Here is a 21,310-nt window from a genome sequence, read left to right on the forward strand (position 1 = left end):
ATGATCACTTTCAGAATCCATGCAATGTTGCCATGCTAAATATATGAATCCTATAATTCTACATTTTGTCTACTACTATGCTGGTCTACTCAGAAGAAAATACTCCAACATAAGCATGTACAGGATTGCCTCTGAAGTGCCATAATTCCCATATTATGGAAGACTAATTAATTCAGGAAGCCATGATAGTTAATCACTGGTTAAATAAATTTAAAATAAGTGTCTGTCCCTGGAGATATCATTGCTCAGTTAATTAAAATTACTATTTGGTGAGGTAATGCAAATAAAGGTTATTCTATCCTCCTGCTCCTGTCACACATTAACCCTGTGACACCTCCAGAAAATATATTGAGGCAAACATGCTAAGATTATTAGTGGTTTTTTGGTTATTTTTCCAAGTATTTTCTACCACATGAAACTGTGGACTTGTGGGGGCAGGGAGAAGAGAATTATATTTTAAGATGGCAGCTACTTTCTTTATGTTTATAACTAGGAATATCCTTAGAGTCGCCTGTATACACTGTCCCTATGTGTGGTGAGAATTTCTCTGTGACACAATAGTCAGAGACCTCCTTCCTTCCATGGCACGTCATGCAGACACATGGTTGCAGAGTACAGGAAATCTATCTGCACTTCCCTGTTATATTGCTTTTTAGCCACCCTCCTTTGCTCAATCAAGAAACTCATGCATGGCCAACCGAGAGAAGATATTGCAAGCACTTTCAGGCCTCCCATCAAAATACTTTGGCTTGGAGAGAAAAAGATGGTTACACATTATCATAGTAATACGGATGGGCTAGCCCCCATCTGTTGCTCATGCTGGAATGTCCAGACCTCACATATAATTACCAGGAGCTTCTACAACTGTGCCATGAAGTAAACCACTGAACTGCAGATGTCAACCTTCTCAATGAAGTATCTTCAGGTCCTGGACTGACTCCAATCATCCAGGCTGGCCAGTAAATAAAAGGTTTCCTGTTCCAGCTGAGCCTTGCTTGACCACATGGGTCTTCCTGAGCTCTGGTGGTCTTGCATCCTTTGATATTCTTCTGTCCTGACTTATAGCATGCTCCTGGATCCTGACACTTGGTATGAGCTTCAGTCCTGACTTGCTTTTCAATCCTCGCTTGACTCATAGCTTTTGGCTCACCTAAGAATACTTCTTGGGGGGAGCCCAAGTGACACCCATGGTTTCGGGCCTGAGGGGAGAGAGGTAACAGCTGACGAAGGAGTAGAGCCATGAAAGGATAGGCAGCAGAAACTGCCCATAATGAAGGAGGAGAAAACAGATGTAGGAACAGTAGTGAACACTATAGAGTAATGCAAGTACTGTGGGAGAAAACAAGGAAATCAAAAAGGGAGTTGCCAAGCTTATGGGAAGAAATACCAATAGAGGACAAATTTGACCATTGTGCGCCCAAGTGTCTATCAAATGGAAAAGGCCAAAATCTAGGGTGCACCCTGCAGGTATGCAGAGTGAGGCAGAATGTGAAGATATTCCCTAGGTAATAGATCAAGTAAGAAAAGTCAATAGAACAGTATAAACAACTCCGTGTGCCCATGAGCCTGGGAGAAAAGCATTACCATTTTAGTTAGATTTGAGCTGCAACATTATCCCCATCTACCTAGTGAGTCCTACTATTCTATTGGAAGAAACTAATCAGTTTTTAAGACTGTACCATCATATTATATCAAAACTAGAAAGAAATTGCACACCCAACATTTCTAACACAAAACTAAACGAGAAGTACAGACTAGAGTTTGTGGTTGTAGATGATCAGAGAGCAGTATGACTGGTAGATCTCAAGGTAGTCCAAACTATGAAGTGACTGGGATTTTGAACACACCAGTTTGCAAAAAGCAAGAGTGGCAGGGGCAGAGCCATATTTAGCACTTCTAGATCATTGGGAACTCCATCCCAAGGCCTAAACACAGGTCCAGCACAAAGGCTATTGAGTCGAAGAATGAAGACACTTGTTACCAACAAGGGCAAGGCTATTAGAGTTAGGAGCATCCTACAGGGGCATCCCTTAGCGGACACAGGAGGCAGAAGCAATAAAGGCAGGCCCTGTATTACTACTAGTGGACAACAGGGCTTCCAGATCTAGGGCAAAGGGGCATAGTGAGAGTCCAACCCCTAACAAAACTAAATGGAGCCTAGCACAAGGCTACTGTAATTCAATATGAAAATGTGTAAGACTAAGATAAATTTAGTCTATAATATACAGATGGGCAGTGCATGAATCCTGAGATGTACCAGAAGGAAAATAACAGAAGAATCAGGTAAGACCACCTATTCAAATGAGGACAAGCATGTAACTAGTACAGGGTCCAGTGCAATGAGACCAGAATGGATCTTTGCCATGTGCTAGCCAGGGCAAAGACATACCAGAGTATCATCCAGTGGAGATAAATGCAAAAGGTACTGCAACAATGACACATTCTGAGTCTAGAGCGGAGCACAATTTAGAATGGCAGTCAAAGGTCAATTGCAGCCATGAAGCGTATCATCACTGGGCTGAACCCAGACACATTCACAAGTGGGCAAGTTACTGAGGGGCCTGCACCCTGAAAAATGGTGCATATGTTGGCTGTGGTGACTGAATTCCAGGCTCAAGAAGAATAAACAGCTGTGAGCAGAAAAGAGAAAGAGAATGGACGTTTATTTATAAAATAGGGTCTGGTTCTTCGTTGGTGCAATCCACTGACTTTGAAACAGAGGGAGGAACATTTGCTGTTCATCCTCAGGCAGCAAAATAACTTGGGTCAGCCCTGATACTGCTTGAAAACAGATGATTCATCATGGTTGCAGACTCTTCCCACCCCCTGCCCTGGAAGGGCTACTAAGCCTTTCACTGCTGTAAAAGAAAAAGTAAATTTGGAGCAGTGAGCTGTTTCTCTTTGTCACTGCTTTGCCAATATCCCCAAAAAGTAGTTTTCTGTGAGTCTTGCAGATGTCTGGGACTGGTCAGGTGGGGCCTCAAGGGAAGGAATTCCTGCCTGGCTCCTACCCTAGGCCCTGTGTTGAAACTTTGCCATGCTATTAGGCATGGCAGGTGTTTTCTCCTAAGCCAAACAGCTTCAGCTTTCCACTTTCCCCAGAGGGCCTGTGTCCAAAAGCAATTGCTGACCATGGCGATAGCCCAATCTGCCTTTTTGTAACATCTTGCTTCATAAAGAGATTGGGAGATTTCAAAAGCTTGCACATTTCTGTAATTCTTTTCCTGTCTCAATAAAGTTATTTCACTACTGTTGTATCGTCAGGTTCTGCTTATGGTCAACACTGCTACCTTTCTTTGCTTTTTTCACATATAGATAGTATCTACTGAAATACATCAACATAAGTTTCTTTTTTAAAAGGGTGTTTTGGTCTAAGGGAAGGAAATTCAGCATTTGGAGCATAGCTTGGAATGAATGGTGCTGGGAAAAAATCGTCATTTCATTAGAACTGAATTCAGAAATACACTTGTCTGGAGATGCATGCTCTCCTGTATGTAACTGCACAGGTCTGGACCACAACTTGAACCAGATAAGCTTGTTATGCAAATGATATTTGACATCAGGAAGGAGGTAGATAATGGAATTACTGAGAAGTCAACTACTCATCATAAGGGTGACAGAAACATCAGGCAAGGTCCTAACATATGGATAAAAAACAGAATGGACTTGCTACAATCATTGCTTTTAATTTATCAAAGTGAAGCTGTCACAAGTCAGGCACTGACAAATGCATAACTAATGCATGCAAATGAGTCAATTATCACTAATGGCCAAACAGTTCAATGCTCTATTGCCTGATGTGACGCGCGCGCGCGCGCGCGCACACACACACACACACACACACACACACACGTGTCTGTGTGCATGCGTGTGTCTGTGTCTGCATTAATAGTTTAAGTGGAAATCAAATCTTCCATAAACAATGATTGATAATTTGAACAATAGTGCTTAATATACATTAAGGGTCACATTTTGGATACAGAGCAGTAGGAGGTTATATATAAATTCTAACCACTTTCCAAATAAGCTACAAATAGGGAACCATCAATGGAATAATCCAACATCATAATAAACCAGTAATCCTCTTTCCCAACTGTGCTCACCTGGGTACTTGGTTCCGCATCAGCATCGCCTGGAGGGCCACAGGGCGGTGGGGGGGGGGGGTGTTGCCATAGTCTATATTCATTCTCCCTTTCCAGTTTTCCTGTCTCTTCAGGGATGAATGTTTGCATTGTGTGTTGAGCTCTTGAGAAAGACTAGGGATCCCACTAGTGTGCCACCCACGTTGCTACCCAGCAGTCTCCCTGCCTGAGCTGACCGAGATGGTCTTGGACCTGGTGTTGAGGATGTTGATTCTAGAGGACTTCAACATCTCCATGCTGAGGCTGTTCTATCCAGAGCAGCTCAGGACTTCACGGCCAGCGTGAGGCTGTCTCAACATGTTACTAGCTCAACATATGAAAAGGGTCACACTCTTGACCTGGTTTTTTCAATGGAACAGGAGGATAGTAGCTCAAATGTGGAGGGGTTACTGTTAACCCCATTGTCATGGTTGGACCACTTCCTGGTTTGGCTTAGATTTTGACCCCTTTCCCCCTCTGCAAAGATGGGGGTCCAATTAAAATGGTCCACTGCCAGAGTCTAATGTACCTGGAAGTTTTCTAGAGGGTTCCAGGGGTCTGTTTAGCTGCTATCGTTGGCACTCCCGTTGAAGCTCAGGTTGCATTATGGAATATGGAGGCAACCCGGGTGGTTGACATGAATGCACATAAGCGCCCTTTCCCCTCTCACTGAGTTCCATCAGCCCCTTGGTACACACCACAAGTTAGGGCAATGAAGTGAGAAGAAAGAAGGCTAGAGTGCAGATGGAGGAAATCTCATGATGAATCCAATCAAACATGGCTTAGTGCTCATTATCGAGGCTATTCCACGAAAAAGAAGAGGGCAAAATGGCAATATTTTGCCTCCTCCATTGCATCTTCCCAGTACCATCCGACTGAGCTTTTTGAGGGCTGTTACATTGTGGCCCATTGGTAGAAATTATTGAATCCTTGATAGCTCTTTGTGATGAATTTGCTCAACACTTCAAAGATCTGTCATGAATTGGACTCCACAACTGAGCTAGATCCTATAAGAGATGTGTCCAGTGCACCATTCTTTGGTTGCATTTTGTTCGATGAATTTTAGGTTTTGTGATCTGATGTGGACAAGGTGCTTGGTGCTGTTAGTCCCACTTCTTGCCCACTTGATCCTTGCTCTTCATGGCTAAATGGAAAATCTAAGGAGGTTGTCCTATAAGGAGGATGGATTGCACCTGGGTCTAGGAGGCTGTCCACACCTCATTAAGAGAGAGAGTGTTTCCTGCTTCTCTAATGGAGGTTGTAATAAGACCACTTCTTAAAAAGCCAAACCTGGACCCAGGGGTTTTACCATCTATAGATCAGTGGCAAAACTCCCTCTTCTGGGCAAGGTATTAGAATTGGTGGTGGCTGAGGAGCTTCAGGCACTTCTGGATAAAACTGATTATCTGGATCCATTTCAATTGGGTTTCAGGCCTGGGTCTGAGAGGAACACTGCCTTGGTTGCCCTGTGGGATGACCTTTGCTGGGAGAGAGAGAGGGGGCGTGCATGACCCTGTTGGTTCTCCTGGACCTCTCAGCAGCTTTTGACACCATTGACCATGATATCCTTCTGGACAGGTTGGCTGGGTTGGGGGTTGGAGGCACTGCTTTGTTCTACGCCTGCCAAGCCAACTGGGTCCAGATAGTGGTGCTGGAGGCCCGCTGCTCTGCACCATGGCGGTTATGCCCATGGGGTCCTACAGGGCTCTATACTGTCCCCCATGCTCTTTAACATCTACATAAACTGCTGGGAGAGGTCATCCAGAGGTTTGGGCTGGAATCACAGCAATATGCTGATGATACTTAGTTCTGCTTCCTTTCACAGCAAATCCAGGTGAGGTGATGTCTGTCCTGAACTAGTTCCTGCGCTTGATAATGGGCTGGATGAGGGCCAATAAACTGAGGCTCTATCCAGAGTAGACAGAAGTACTGTTGGTAGGCAGTCAGTTGGTCAGATGGGTTGAATGGCCTACACCCTTTCCTGTGGACAGGGTCCACAGTTTGGGGGTGCTCCTGGATCCAAAACCCTCACTTATGTCTCAGGTGGAGTCAGGTGGCAAAGAGCACCTTCTTCCAACTGTGGCTTATTTACCAATTGGGGCCAGCTCCCAACAGATAGAGCCTAGCCTGTCAGGATCAGGGCCTGAGTGACCCCGCAGAACCAGGAGCACCCTTGCATGTTCTTGCAGGGAGCAACTGAAGAGCAATTATGCAGTGCAGCTGGAGGTCCCGAAGAGCAGCATAAAAGGCTTTCTGGCACTGCGGTTCTTTGCCATAGCAATGCAAGTTGTCTTGGGGGCTTCTTATGCTCTGGCCCCTGCATCTCTGAGTCTTGTTCCTGCCTTACTCCACTCTGCTCCTGCTTGCTCCAGGTGCTCCTGCCTTGCTCTGGTTGGTCTCTGCCTTGTACCCGTCTGTTCCTGCCTTGCTCCTCTTTGATCCTGCATGACCTAGTCTGTTCCAGTCCTGCTCCTGTGCGTTCTTGTTTGCTTCAGTTGTTCCTGCCCTGCTCTAGCCCCCTCTTGTCTGGACCTCCTTTATGTGACTGCTTCCCTGACATCAGACCACTGGACTGTTTCTGGAATGTGCTCTCTCTCTCACTTGTATAATATTGAACTGCCTGCTACCTTGACCCTGACCCTGGACTGCTGACCATGCCACCAGCCTCTAGCCCTAATAAGCTGCAGGACCTGGCTTCACACAGCACCCTAGTCCTGGTGTTCTGCCTGTCCCAGCTGCTACCCACGTCCCAGCCCTTACACAGCCACAGTTACGTATGCCCGGTAACATCCCAACTGGGTAATTGTAATGTGCTTTATATGGATCTGCTTCTGAAGACAGTTTGGACACTCCAACTAGTTCAAAATAGGTTTGCATGATTGCTAACAAAAACTAGTCTGCCAACCAATCAACTGCACCGTATACCAACTGCACTGGCTACCAGTGAAAGTCTCGGCCCAATTTTAAGTGTTTGTACTTACATATAAAGCCCTAAATAGCTTGGGACCTGGGTACCGACAGGAGCAGATGATCCTGTATGCCCCTATCCATCCATTAGGAATGGGCCAGGAAGTCCTTCTTGGGGAATCTCGCCTGTTCTCTGGTTATCTTAACAATGGATTTTAATGGCTATCTGGTTTTAAAACTGACCCTATGTTTTGTTTTAGCCAATTTTAGTTTACATTGTTTTATTTAATGTTCTATCTTATAATTTAATTATGATATATTATCTTTTATGTTTGTACTATATTGTTGATATGTTTTAATATGCTGATTTAATGTTATTGATTTTAGAATGCTGTGTGGTTTATATATTGTGCTCCCAATATGGGCTACTGTAGTGGCAAATAAACTCATCAATTAAACAAATAAATAAACATCACCTCATAATTGTCAACACCAATATAGTTCAGATTTAAATTGTTCCTCCATGCATGTTCACTAGACTCCAGAGAAGAGTTTCAAATTCTTGGACAAGATTCCCAGAAATGGATTTCCCAGAAATGGTAGCTGTGCACATCAGATATAGCTGGTGTGCTGGGTATGGGGGAAATGTGACATGATGTTCACTAAACTGATCTAGTTGCATAGAATTCAACACCATGTGGTGTTGGACAGGCCACCTCCGTGGGAATGGCAGAGGCAGCTCCTTGCATTGGTCCAAGCAGATCCCTGAACCATTGTCCAAATGATCGTTGTATTAATTGTTCCATTGGCAATTACTTCAGGCTTTCCTGTTCATGGGATTCAGTTGCACCTTTCCTCCGCAGAACTCACAGGCAGTGCTCTGAACTAGGACTTTCTCCGTAATGCAGGGTCTGTCTGCTGGACTGCAGCTAGCCTGTCATTCAACTGACAGTCACTAGCGCTAGGGCCACAGTTACTGTGTCCTCTGCTGACAGTCTCGTAAGCTTTACTGGGGGCTATGCAGTGAGTCCAGGCGTTGGAAACAGCACTGGTGCTATTTATTTGTGCTCTGCTCACAGTTCCATCTTCAGATGACAACTTTGGTTCATGGTTAGCAGGTGCGTGCTAGGAAAACCTGCAGCATAACACATGCAACACGCTTGCTGTATTGTGTGAAGCTGGCCTTAGGTTTTGCTGTTGTGCTGCAACAGCCTTGGAGATGGGACTCCAACCTTCACTTGAGATGACAAGTTCAGAGACAGAAAGCTAACATGCATGCTATGTTAAATGCGTAATCTGCAGCTGATCCTAGCCTTATTTTTTACTTTAGTGTAAGTATGTGCATGCCCAATTCAGATCAGTACAGTTGGCATGTATTAAATAAACCTACCCAACCACAGTCCATTTAATTACATTGTATCTTACACATTCAGCACCTCCACTCCGGCCATGTCGTGGCTAAAAGGAAAAACACCCCACTCCACTGGCACTGGTTATCATGACATCTAGTTCATCCTTTTGCAAAACAAAATCACCCGGGCTGATTTCATTTGGTGGAAAGATGGGGTACAAATTTTAAAAATAAGAAAAAAGTAGCAGTGTGCTAAATATTTGTACTGATGATTAACTAGCAAACTTATTTCAAATGTAGTCCATGGCACAGGCAAAATAGTTAGACAAATCCAACTTTCTGTTTAGTTGTTGACAGCCTAAATGATAGGTCTATGAGAAGAAATTTCATACTGTTAATGAAAGCTCTTGCCAACTAAAAAGAAATGTCATTTTCAAAGTTTTCTACGAACATTATTTATCACCTTTGTGCAGCAAGCAATTTCAAACAGAAAGAGGTACTACTCACTGAGAAATGAAGTGGTTGAATCCTCTGGACCAGTTTTCTGGTTGGAACAAAGTAGGAGGGGGATTCCTGAAAAATACAAACATACAAGAATCACTGAAATAAATCAAGCCCGTCATCCAATAGACTGTGGTGTCTGCCACTATGCAGAGTTGGAATGACAGTTCTAATAGATTACTCCAGTTGTTTGCCAATTGCTGCCAGGTTTCATTGCTATAGCAGTCCATGCCATTGAACTCTCCCATTACTCTGGAAGGACACATGCCTTGTCCTCCAAGGCATGTTCTCTTGGATGCAGTGTATATAGGACTACAGTGTTGAGGTCAATAAAATAAAGCATATGTTGTGATGCAGAATTGTAGCCAGTGGGTTGGATCTAAAAATCCCCTTGCCCTGAAGGAAGAAATCTTCTCCAGTAGAAGTAATTCTTCCATTAGAAAAACACCACCAGAGGAAGGGGACCTTCAGATTCAGGATACAGAATTTGTCTCTGGACAAATTTGGCAGTTTTTTCCTCATGTTTTACAGTCAAAATATTTCTCCTAAGACTTAAGTAGTGTCTGTAAGAACTTTAAACTGAAATATGCTAATATTTTTGGTCTTTCAGTCCCACTCCTTTTGCCCTCATCTCTGTCCACCACTGAAAGGAGGCTGCCAAGATCCAAGATGGCATTCAGCCCTTGAGTTGAAAGATCTGCACTGCTGCTTTAGATTCACACACCAGTGTCAGTATTCCATGCAGGTGGGAAAACACTTGACAAGTTATGGCAAACCTACCAGAAAGTAAATAACACAGCAGCAATAGTATGCAGCTAAGCTTCAGAGCTTCTGTGCTTGCTGAGAAATGAAACACACACTGAATTCAGGACAATAACTGATAAGACCGTACTCTTTGAAAATAATTTGGAAAATTAAAAAAGCTAGAATTGCAAATACAGCATAAATTGGAGCAATGTAAATGAGCGAAAGCCACTGGGGTTTCAATTTCCTCCCATCCGTGTGTGTGTGAGAATGTGCACACATAATCAAACAAATCAAAACATAGTGAAGACATTACGGTTCTGTAATAAATGGCCCATTTCCGTTCATCTGTATCTATTCAAAACCATTTCAACTATCCCATTTCATTGCAGTTTGTCATGTTATCTGAGCTGAAAAATGTTATTACTTTTCTCTTTTGGTATAATACCAGCACAAAATGAGAAGAAAAATCCAAAATACTTGCAGGATATGCATCATTTATCACATTCACTATTAGGAAGTAATGTGATGGGTTATATTCACTGACATTAATGCTTAGTCCCATGTTCCATTAAATAGGTTCCTGTCGCCACCTGCCTTAGAGAACCAGTTGCAGCACATACAAATCCTGTCTGTATTCAGAAAGCAGTGCATGCAGGGAAAAATCCTCTTGCTTCTGCCCCCAAAATCCTGTTTCGGGGCCAGAAGACTGTCAGATGCACTGAGAAGCCAAGCCAGAATCATGAGGTCCCACGGGGCCTTCATATCCCCTGTCCTCTGCCAGGGTGGAACCTGGAGTAGCAGGGGAACATGGTAATCAGTCTTGTACCAGAATAGATCATTGTTCCAACTAGCCCAGTAGTGTGCACTGGCTAGCAGTGGCTTTCCAAGGTTTCAGGCATGTGTTTTTCCAGACCCACCTGAGTTGCCAGGTGTCAGGAGCCTGGGTCCCCCCTTCTTTGGCAAAAGTTTTTTCTTTCCAGTGCATATCCAGCAAGCTATAGTCAGCAAAGCAAGTGTATCTGAGCATGCACAGAGCAGGTTGTTAAACCCAGAGTAGAAACTATTTCTGAGAACTCTCCTTTTGAGTAACTCTGAATCCCACCCCTCTAGGCATGCCCCTCTGGAGACAGGCGAGTCTCCTGGTTGTACACAGGCCCCCAGCTGGCGAGCGCTTCTCTCCCAAAGCCACGTCATGAGATCAAGGATCAGATGAGGCTCCTCTGGCTCCTCTCGCATGTCCGCTCCTGGCACTTCCAGGGCCTGTTGGTTCCCAGGGTTGAGCACCTGGAAACAGCAGCCTTGAGATAAGCTCTCCCTCCTGCACCATCTCCACATCTGCAGAGCTCCTTTCCCAGGCTTCACCATCCTCATCCAAAGAGTCTGTGCCACCCTGACCTAGAAACATGAGCCAAGAGCAACTGCCTCTTTCATTCCCAGCACAAGGGATCGCACCTGGGACATTTGGCATGTACTCTGCCTCTGTGGCTCTTGCCATCCTCTGGCCATCCACATTAGAAACCTCTCTCCCCTGGAAAGCTAACAGCGACATAAAGGCGCCAGAGATGTCATCTGTGTTTTTCCTTGACTGAAGAGTGTCTTCCATCCTATGTACGCATTTGTTTACAGTACAAGAACGGCTAAATCAGAGAGTTCTGCAACAACTTGCTTGCTTATTTAAGTCTTTATAGACCATTCATTAGTGGCTAGTTTTCATGTCCCAGGTTGCTTTAGAGATTGAACAGGCATTTGGCTGAATGCAGTTACAATGCTCCCCGAGTTCAGGGCTGTAAATATGTTCCATTTAGGCTGGTGAGACATCACAGGATATGATGTCACATATAAATCACCTCCTATATTATTAAAGGGTACAGTTTTGTTCTTCATTATTTCCAGAGCCCTCTTAAGGCACTCTCTTTCTCCTGCGAATAACAAATGTATGAGGGAGGGTGAGAAGAGGGTGTTTGGCCAAGCCCTGCCCCCTCCAGCATGTCACCTTCCTCTCCAGAAGATGAAGAAAAAAATACCTTAATTAGGAAGTCTGCTTTACTCATAGAGGCTTCTTGCACAATTTCAAGACCACTTTTGAACCCACTTCAGAAGTTTGCCCTTCCACTGCTGCAGGGCTCCTACACACACTTGTTAATTGGTTGTTAGTTTACTGTTTCATTGCAGAATTGAGATTTAAGGTTTTCTTTTCTTGCTTTTCTGCTACATAACCTGTAGGAGGCACTGTAGTGTAGTTCAATAGCACAATTACACAAGGAAATTGCATTTCCTTTGGCAATTCCTTTAGAATTAAATGCCATACAGCTGCTCCTCTAAAAATACTGAAAATGTTGGTTAGACTGAGAAGTGAACCTGGGAAATCACAGCATTGTTTAAAGAAACTGTAAACAACCATGAGTAGGAAATGACAAGCACACAGTAGATGCCTTGTGTAGAAAAGCCCATACAGAACACGACATCATCAGAAAATGGGGGCTGTCCTTCACTGGAATCTGCAAATCTCCCACATACAGAACATCATTTTATGCTTCATTCTTGATGTTGCATCACGTGACAGCTCAGATGTCATCTTCCTAGGTATGGAAACCCTTGACATACATAGCCAGCCCATCACATAGTAACTATAGGCTTTTGGAGTGATATTTTGGGCAACCAGTCAAACTCTATAGACATAGCTTTGTGATTACAGGTTCTGCATAAGACTCCAATGCCTTTGGCCATATGTTGTGAAGGTAAAACCCACATAAGGCCCATGTAAGCTACCTACTAAGAGGAAGAGGTTAGGATATAAATATAACAACAACTACTTTACTGCCATAATAATAAGCATATTGCTGCATATTCTACTACAGGGTTTACACACATCTTCACCTAACATACATAAATTTCTCTTTACTACCTGGAAATGAGACTGTATACAGAGATAACCAAACCTCCCGGGGGGGGGGGGGGGTGAATTCACCTAGGAGACTTGCCATCTTTCTGGTTTGTTTTTCATTGACTGGCAAAGAAGAATATGTGAAGAACAAAAACAGTATTTACTTTGAGTAAGTGGATGGCATGAATCCGTGACAACAGATCTACCAGTGAATTTTGGGTGGCCCTGATGGTTATGTGATATTAGCTATAGAAGCCAAAGGTCCCCAGATGGTGCCCTTGGGGCAGGGGGAGTTGTCCAACCAGAGCGATCAAGTTTAATGGTAGTTTTGGCATGTAGTCACAGCTCTCTGCTAACACTGAATACACCAAGTTTCCCTTAACCCACTTCTCTGTCTTCCCAGAAGAAAGAGAATCAAGCAGAGGAAGGAGGGAAATTTAATACTTATGACCAAAGAAATGTGTCTTATTTTTGGCAGTAGTTTGGGATCCTTGTTACACCTCCTTGGGTATGTACCGAACTGGAAACCTTGTAATCTATTGAGTGTTATGTGTTCTCTGTCATTGAGCCTGCCTCCAAAGTCACAGCTGGTGAAACCAAATGGGTCATTTTTTCACCATCAAGACCAGAGCCACGGTTCAGTGGACACCATTTCTCCTGTACGTTAAGCTGTGCACCTAATTACAGATCACAGTTAATAGATTTACACTGGGCAACATTGGAGGGGGGAGTCACTGCATTGATCTAGAATATTTTGTTGATAGTGAGCTTTTATGGAGGTGGGGGATGCATAAACATAACAATATGCAAAATATTTGAGAAGCAAAGGCATATGTTCTTATTTCTAATATTGTTTGTCAAGAAAAAACAGGCTGTGACTCTAAATGAACAGATGCATTATCAGAGGCTGACATGTTGTTTTCAATGGGGGGCAGGGAGGGGGAATTAGCTGCTGAATGTCAACACCTGCCACTGGGAACTAACTCAAACATGCAGAAGAGCCAGGTAGATGCCTGTTGTGAATTCGCTTAGAGGGGTTTCAAATAAAGCAACCAGAGATGCTCCATATGTCAACAATTACAAGATCTTAAAATATATCCCACTTGTTCTTAATACTTCTGCAAACAGAAACATACTTGTTTCTTAAAGCTAAATAAGGTTCCCTTTTTAAAGAAAAGAAGGGAGAAGTCTAACGATGTGTAATAATGAGATTCCAGTACACATGGCTGCATAATTGCTTGCATTAAGAAACATAAACTCTTAAATGGAATTTCATACTCCATATGTTCTCGGATAAAACATACTGATCCAGATTTGCTAATTTAAATGCTCCTGCACAAATGTCAATTTTATCTCTCTGTGGCTGGTGGCCAAGAGACAACTGTTGGGTATACCTGTCTATGTTACCTATCGGTCTAGCAGTATCAGGACCAGTGTCAAGTTAGGCATGGTTGGACCCCTGCTGAGGGCCCACAGCCCACCAGGGCTTCATTGAAAAGAGCCCCCTGGGATTGTCTCCCTGCTTCACCATTCTAGCCCACTTGTTCTCCTGCTCTGGCCCAGACAGGGGTGGTGGTGATGATGCGTAGCAGTAGATGCCGTGGTTCATTAGCTCCCTGGCTCTCTGCCTATCGAGCAAGCAAGTGGTAGCAATGCTGAGAAGGAAGATGAGGAGCAATAGCCTTTGGTGACAATGGCAATGGGGCAGCAGACACACTGAGGAAGAAGGGCCATCACAGGTCTCTTGTCCAAGGGTTCTTCAGAGCCCAAAGACTGCACTGATCCAGGGACAAGAAAAAGATCTGTCAGCAGAATGTACTTGCATTTAATGCACATAGGATCAAGTAGTTAGAAGTAAAATAGCTGTTTTGTCAGGCATGGAAATAGACAGATGAGGGCTAGAGGAGGAGAAAAGCCAGTACAATGCTGTATCATAAATAGGCTTCCTCGTTCCTTTTCTGTGCACAGAGCCCCACTATCCAATGAGCTGAATAGGGAGGCCAAGAAAGACTCCATTTTGTACTGAAAGTCTGCAGCTGACTGCTGGATACAGATTTCCTGTAAATCCTTCTCAGAAACAGAAACTTCACTCTCTTATCCAAGCAGTTAAGGCAGGATCTCTTTACCAGATAATGCAGGTTGATTTAAAAGTCGCAAGCATGCCATTGAAAATATATATATACATTTCTAATAGGCAATAATATCTGCACATCTGCACCACGGACTTCACTCTCACATCTACTTATGTGATGAAGTCAGTTAGATTTTATATCTGTACCTGTCACTTCCAAACAAATACTCTCTACATTAAGAGAATGTTCCTGGTGGTGATTGTAAGGTCCCAATAGGATTAGATGGCAAATTTAAATTGAATGTTCATAAACAGAACACAGAAACAAGGCTTATGCTTGTTCACAATAGAAAAAGAAATCCTAGAGTATCTCTTTAATGAAACATACATGGAAGTTGATCAATAGAAAATGTTAAACAGTGCAAGATACTGGGCTGGTTTGCATGACATGACAGCCTACCAGCTTGTTTTAGGGTTATTAAGGGTTGTCTGACTCTCAACCCCTGCCACCAAGGTTCATATGGCACGGCAACCCATGTCAAACCAAGCAACTGTGGGCGTCATGCAAAAATGGTGCCCTCAAGTGCTGTCATGATGCAATCCTGCCCCCCATGGGTTAATTAACCCATGGTGAACTCCTGTATTGTGTGAACCAGGTCACTGCCTTTGAAAAATAATTTTATATCCATTATTGACCTGATATTAATAGCACATATAAATAACCCAAAATAAATGTGCAAAAGTCTTGGTTATATGTGCAAACTGGTACACTGTGCAACATAAATACGATTGTGGTCACATATGTAGTTCTGGATAAAAATCAATGGGAAGCCAAGCTATTTCTTCTGCCTGTGGCAGAAGTTAACCCTGTAATGTCTATAATGTTGTTACTCTTACTAAGAGAACACATTATTAGTAAAAAAAACCACTTCCTTCACTGGCAAGGGGCAATGGAGGGTGGTAATGTAATTTCTGCATAAGCCTCTTCATGCCATCTTACATTTTCAGTCTATCAAGTTCATGGTACTTTTCTAAGCTTTGTCTAAACTTGTCCATTTTGGCTGTCATTGGGATCCACCTTTCTTCACTCTGCAGGACTTGATAACTTTAGATCCCTTTGAATTACCTGTCACCATGCATATCTGCCCTGATACACTGCAAAGACTTTGTGTACTGTTTGGTGGGTATTCCCCAAGGAATGTGAACTTCTTGAAAACCGATGCTGGCTTGACAGATTGGCTTAGCACAGTTCATATACGAGTGCTGCAATCCTTTCAGGTGGCACCACGGCCGCGGTGTTGTCAGGGACATGTGCTGGAGCTCCTTCCTGTGCTACAAACACAGCTGTGATATCTCGGAATATACACCATATGTTCCAAATGAACATGTTGCCTTTCCCAACAAATAATATCAGATCATGTCCTGGTGGTGTGAACTTGGCTGCTAAACAATGCCCTGTGTCCAGATAGATAGCTGGGCCAGGCATGATGACCCTCTCTTGGTTGTTTGAGTGCATGCTGTTTGGGTAGCTCAAATTTTATTCTGGGATGCACATTTCCATTGCTGTATTCATTTCTGTGTAGACTAGATATTACTGAGGGGGACGCTTGAAAGTGTCTTCCAACAAGTGTTGGAACAATCTGAAGATTTCAGCCTATGATTTGGAGGAAGCTAAATCTTATTCTGGGGTGTGGCCTTGCACAGAAGTCACTCTCTCTGAGGCTTTGGATATATTATTTGGGATGGCTCAAGCTTAGTTTGGGATGCACACATATTTGATCCATATTTATTTTTAGTGTACTACATCTTACCGGCATGGGGACAATCTGTGTGGCTATGACCTCTGATCAAATGAAGAACTGGACTGGGTGTGATGCTGCAGCATCTTGTATAGGCCACTCTTTGGGGGCTTTGGTGTAGGGTTTGCAGTGCCCCAAACTGCACCTGAGGTGAATATCCCCACTTCCTTACTCGTTTTAAGTATGCCAGGCAATATTGGCACAAGGTGCCATTCGTAACCGTGTCTTGTACCCCAAAGAAGCATTGGGCCAGATGTGGCATTGCCTAGAAGCAGATGCTAGGCGCATGGTTTGGAAAGACCAAGGGTTAGCTCTGTATACATGTACACACAGTTTGCCTGTTTTTTGGCATGGTATCCAGAGTATTTGGTGCCCAAACCAAGCACTGGTAGATGAGCAGTGCTATGACATTTTGTATAGCTCAATGTAGTGGAGGTGTTGGAGGTGCAAAGCACTGTGAGACTTGGGCTATCCCCTGCCAGTGTTGTCAGCCTGCTGCATGGCAGGCCAGACTCTGGCTAAGTTTGAGACAAATTACAATTACTCACAAAGCCACATATGGTAGGGATGTTTGTCCTGGTTAGTGGACTAAAAGATGGGACTTATTTGTCGGTCTCCTGTCCTCCACAAGAGGTTGCTTCCTGCGATTCATTGTAAAACATATTAGCATGGGTCAGTGTATATCTGTGCTAGGTTGCATACTTTTAACCTGAATGGCACCCTTTTAGGCTTAACTGCTCTGCTACATCCCTTACTGTTTTGTCCAGTCTGGTATTAAAATGCCACAATCAATGAAGCTTCCAACAACCCCCTTGAGTGGCATGTCCTCAGTCTAACAGGTCACACCACTGGGAAATTGTGGTTTGCTTCATTTCATCCCATAACTCTAGATTATACACACCCTGAGGGCTCTGTCAGCCTCAGAGATGGAACACACAAGGAAAAGGTAGTGATATGTTTGCACCAATCTCCTTCCTCTCTTCACTGGTTAGCAGTAAGGAGGACAGGGACTTTCAGTTGCCTGAACAAGAAGATTGTCTGTCATCTTCAGTATTTCATAGAGGCATTGCAAGTAAATCATATGCCAAGACTCACTCTAAGCCATCCCTAAGTGAAACTTGCCAAGTAAAAGAGAAGTAAAAAATGTTCAGCTTATTAAAACTAGAAATCAGATTTTTTTTCTTTTTGAAAAATATTAACAATTACAGAATTAGCGGGGTGAGAATTCTACAACTAGGAATGACAGCCAAATATTTCCTCATTATTTATATTAAACTACTGTCTCTGAGAACATAGCAATATATTTTAAGTAAGTGGGAGGCTTATACATAGATTCTGTTGATTTTGGAACTACATATCTGAATGCATTTACAACCAAAATGTGTACTTGGTTACATGCATACATACAGTTATAAAATAGATCCATGATCCAACAGGCTATTTCTGGTTCTTAGTATCCATGTTCCTAATTTGGAGGGAAAAAATAATTGACCTTTGCTTTCCTTTCCTAAAATGAAGGGCAATTATTATTTGCTAGGCATTTTGTCAATCAAGTCTGCATTGTTCTTCCTCTTTTAATGTGGGTGTGTTCCCAAAACCACCTTAGCAAAACAGTTTTTTAAAAAACAGATTAATTTAAAAAACACTTTTACAAAAGGATTTGACAGGAAAATGAAACAAAATCTTTCCAAAAGCTATACTTAAAAAGAGAAGGAGTGGGTGGAGAGAAGGAGAGAGGAAGGAATAGAGGACAGGATGCTAAACAGATTTTAAAAACAAATGTTTAATCAGGCCTTTCCTGGCAAGAATCCAGCATGCAGTTTTGACAGGTGCCATCCTGATGAGAAACAAACTATTCTGACAGATTATTCAGTTGCAAAATTATTCAGGAAACATTCTGATTTTCAAGAAGCAGTTTATAAATCACTGCATGAGTTCCTTAAAAAAGGGAGGTGGAAGAAGCAGCTGTATGGTAGCCTGAGGAGATACTTTTATATAGCAAACTGACAGTAACATTTAGGTTGCAGGCTATACATGCTCTTCAATCCACAATAAGATGTTGCTGTAATCAGGATACAGCATTAATTTGAAGGTTAAATCATCACCTATAGACCAATCTTCTGCAACCTGGTCCTCCAGATGTTTTGGACAACTTCTGCAATACTTGACCATTGGCCATGCTGGCTAGATCCAAGCTGAAGTCCACAACTTCAGATTGGAGAAACTTGGACAGTACCATTAAAAATGAAGCCCAGTCTTTAAAACACATAAGGAACAAGCCACATGGGGCACCACAGGTCTTTCTTCCAAGCAAATATAGAAACATAGAAACAGAGCGAGTCCAAAGGGGTCTCCCGGGCCATCTAGTCTGACCTCCGGCACCAGCCGGCTCCGCTCATGACATGCCCACCATGTGGCCGTCCAGCCTATCCTTGAACACCTGCACCGACGGGATCTCAATGACCTCTCGTGGAAGCCCATGCCACACCCTCGGGGTCCTAACTGTCAGGAAACGGTCAACTTGACATCATCTGAACCAAACTTTGAGGTTCCCTGAATAGCTGTGAAGAAAAAAAGTGTAAAGAAGCATTTCCTCTACCCTTCAAGACAGGTGCAAAAGAAGGGGTGAGATTTGGGCAGGTGCAAAATGAGGGGTGAGCACCTTGTGAAGGTTCTATGATTCTATATGCACACAGGCAGTCCTATGTGATACTGTGTGGAGAATTTAACAGTAATAAAGGCAAATTGAGAATTTCTCACATAACTATACTTAGGTTACCTGTAACTTCCAGGTAACACTGTAAACCTCATCAATGAATAGAACCATAGAGACATAGAAACATAGAGAGATTCAGAAGGGGCCTTCCGGGCCATCCAGTCCGACCCCAGCTCCAGCCAGCTCTGTTCATGACATGCTTACCATAGGAAGGTTTCAATTACTTACAAAAGATATAAGTAATATGTGAACTTAAAAAGAAAGGCTTGCATTGTAAGGACAACACACTGGGCACACCTAACCAGAAGTTTGTGTTTTTAGATGTAGTGGGCCTCACTTTGGCGTAAACAGGAATCATATTGCTTGGTAAGCCACTCTTTTTTGAAATACCATGTGGAAGTGACTGTTCTCAGGCAGAAAATGCACTCTGCTTGGTAACATCTGGCTTTGCTATTTTTCCTTGCAAGGTGTAGGCGACTGGATTCCGGGGAGTTTGACAACTACAAGGTTGTATTAGTCATGGGCATAGCCTAACAAGGCATCATTTGTGTTTGTCATTTTGCTTTCAGCTTTCAATTTTAGTTTCTAGTTACCTTTGGACAGGAGGGTAGAGAGAGAGAGAGAAGCTCGTTTTGCAAATACCTCAAGGTACAGTTGAATAAACCCCATTTGCTTTTCCAGACTTCAAGCTTCATAACACATATTTAACCTATTTCACTTTATGGTTTCCCATAAGGCATTCTACTTTTTCAAGAAATGAAGAGGCAACTGACATTAAACACTGTCTGTGGCAGCAAGGAAGTGACGTGAATGCTTTCTCTCTTATCATCAATCCATGTCTTCATTACAAATTTATGCATTGCTCTTTTATCCATTTATTACTATCCGCTCCCATGCAAAATATAAGCATGCCAAACAGCAGAGAAAGACAAATGGGTGAGACTAGTTTCTGTGCCTGGCTAAAATACACTGTTGCCCAGACAATGCTATCTCGCAGTAAGAATATTAGAATATTGCAATCCTGTCATTCAGTGATGCATGAAGCCTTCTTCAAATGCGATGAACTGCCTATGAGGGCAATACCCACATGCATGAAATTCCATCAAAGCCATGGCTAGAGAGCATCATGTATGAGACAACATATATGAAACATGTTTATGCTAGGAAGTCCTGACTGGGTGACACAACCTCATAGAAAGAAGCCACATCATAGTCTCCTCCTTTGCAAAATGTGGCCTCTAATGTATCAGAATGTTGTAGGAAGGAGACTCACCACAGCGGTGAGTTCTTACACCTCTGAGTTAACATCAAAGTGAGCCCTAAGACAGGAAAGCCATCAGATGAACATGCTGTATTTTTGAGCCTAAAAAAGCAATGTGTCAGCATCTAACATTGCCCATGACCCACCACTATGGGAAACTAGTGGTTGCTGCAGCAAAAATGAGCAGAAAGCCTTGTTTCTGGAATGAGGCAGGTCAGCGGAACTCTCAGAAGGCAGCTTTGCTGATGCATCCCATTCCAGAAATGAGAGTTTGCACTCATTTCCTGGGCTCTTTTAGGAAACACAGGTGCAACAGTAATAGAAAAGGTGCAGCATTCATTTGGATACTGTTCCTGATGCCAATCACTGATGATTTCACTTATTAACAGGAGCACAAACAGTTCAGACACTCAGAAATATCTTTTAGAGCTTACACAGGCATGTTTATCGCTACAGAATCAACTAATGACTTGCCCGTTCAAAGAAGCTATCATGGGTTAAACATCGCATGTAAAACTGTCATCTCACCTCAGGGGGCTTTTCGGGGGAATCATTCACATATTTAAACTGCCAAATCATAGTACTGAATAAACAAGCAAGGGGCCAGCCCAGAGGAATACTATTTTAGCAGCCTCTTTAACAGTACGCTTCATGCACAGCTCCTCAGCCCAAGAAACTCTGGAATATTCCAAGCAAAAAGATTGGCTCTGGTTACCTTGGAGATAAAATAGGGCTAAAAATTACACATAATTGTTGCTGATGTCACAGCTCTCACATTGTTTCCAAGGCTACAAAGTACCCCAATTAATTGTGATGTTTCATTTCTCTCCTCTTTATTGGAAGGCTTTTCCCTTTGCTTGGGAAAATTGTTTAGAAGAGCAGGTAATCTATCTAGGCCGTAGCTAATAAGGCATTCATAGCATCTCAACCATCTTTAGCAATAACAGGAATT

At 43.0% G+C, this 21,310-nt stretch overlaps 1 protein-coding gene across 1 annotated transcript in view; it reads right to left on the reverse strand.

Moving 5' to 3' along the window:
- Positions 1–21,310, reverse strand: part of MYO3B (myosin IIIB) — a 210,217-nt gene that overhangs the window by 160,757 nt on the left and 28,150 nt on the right. Inside the window, 2 exon segments of the mRNA XM_044418298.1 lie at positions 8,887–8,952; positions 15,709–15,914. Coding sequence (XP_044274233.1) covers positions 8,887–8,952; positions 15,709–15,914 — 272 coding nt within the window.

The sequence above is a fragment of the Varanus komodoensis genome, unplaced genomic scaffold (genome assembly GCF_004798865.1).
Source record: "Varanus komodoensis strain SLA01 unplaced genomic scaffold, ASM479886v1 scaffold9, whole genome shotgun sequence".
NCBI lineage: Eukaryota > Metazoa > Chordata > Lepidosauria > Squamata > Varanidae > Varanus > Varanus komodoensis.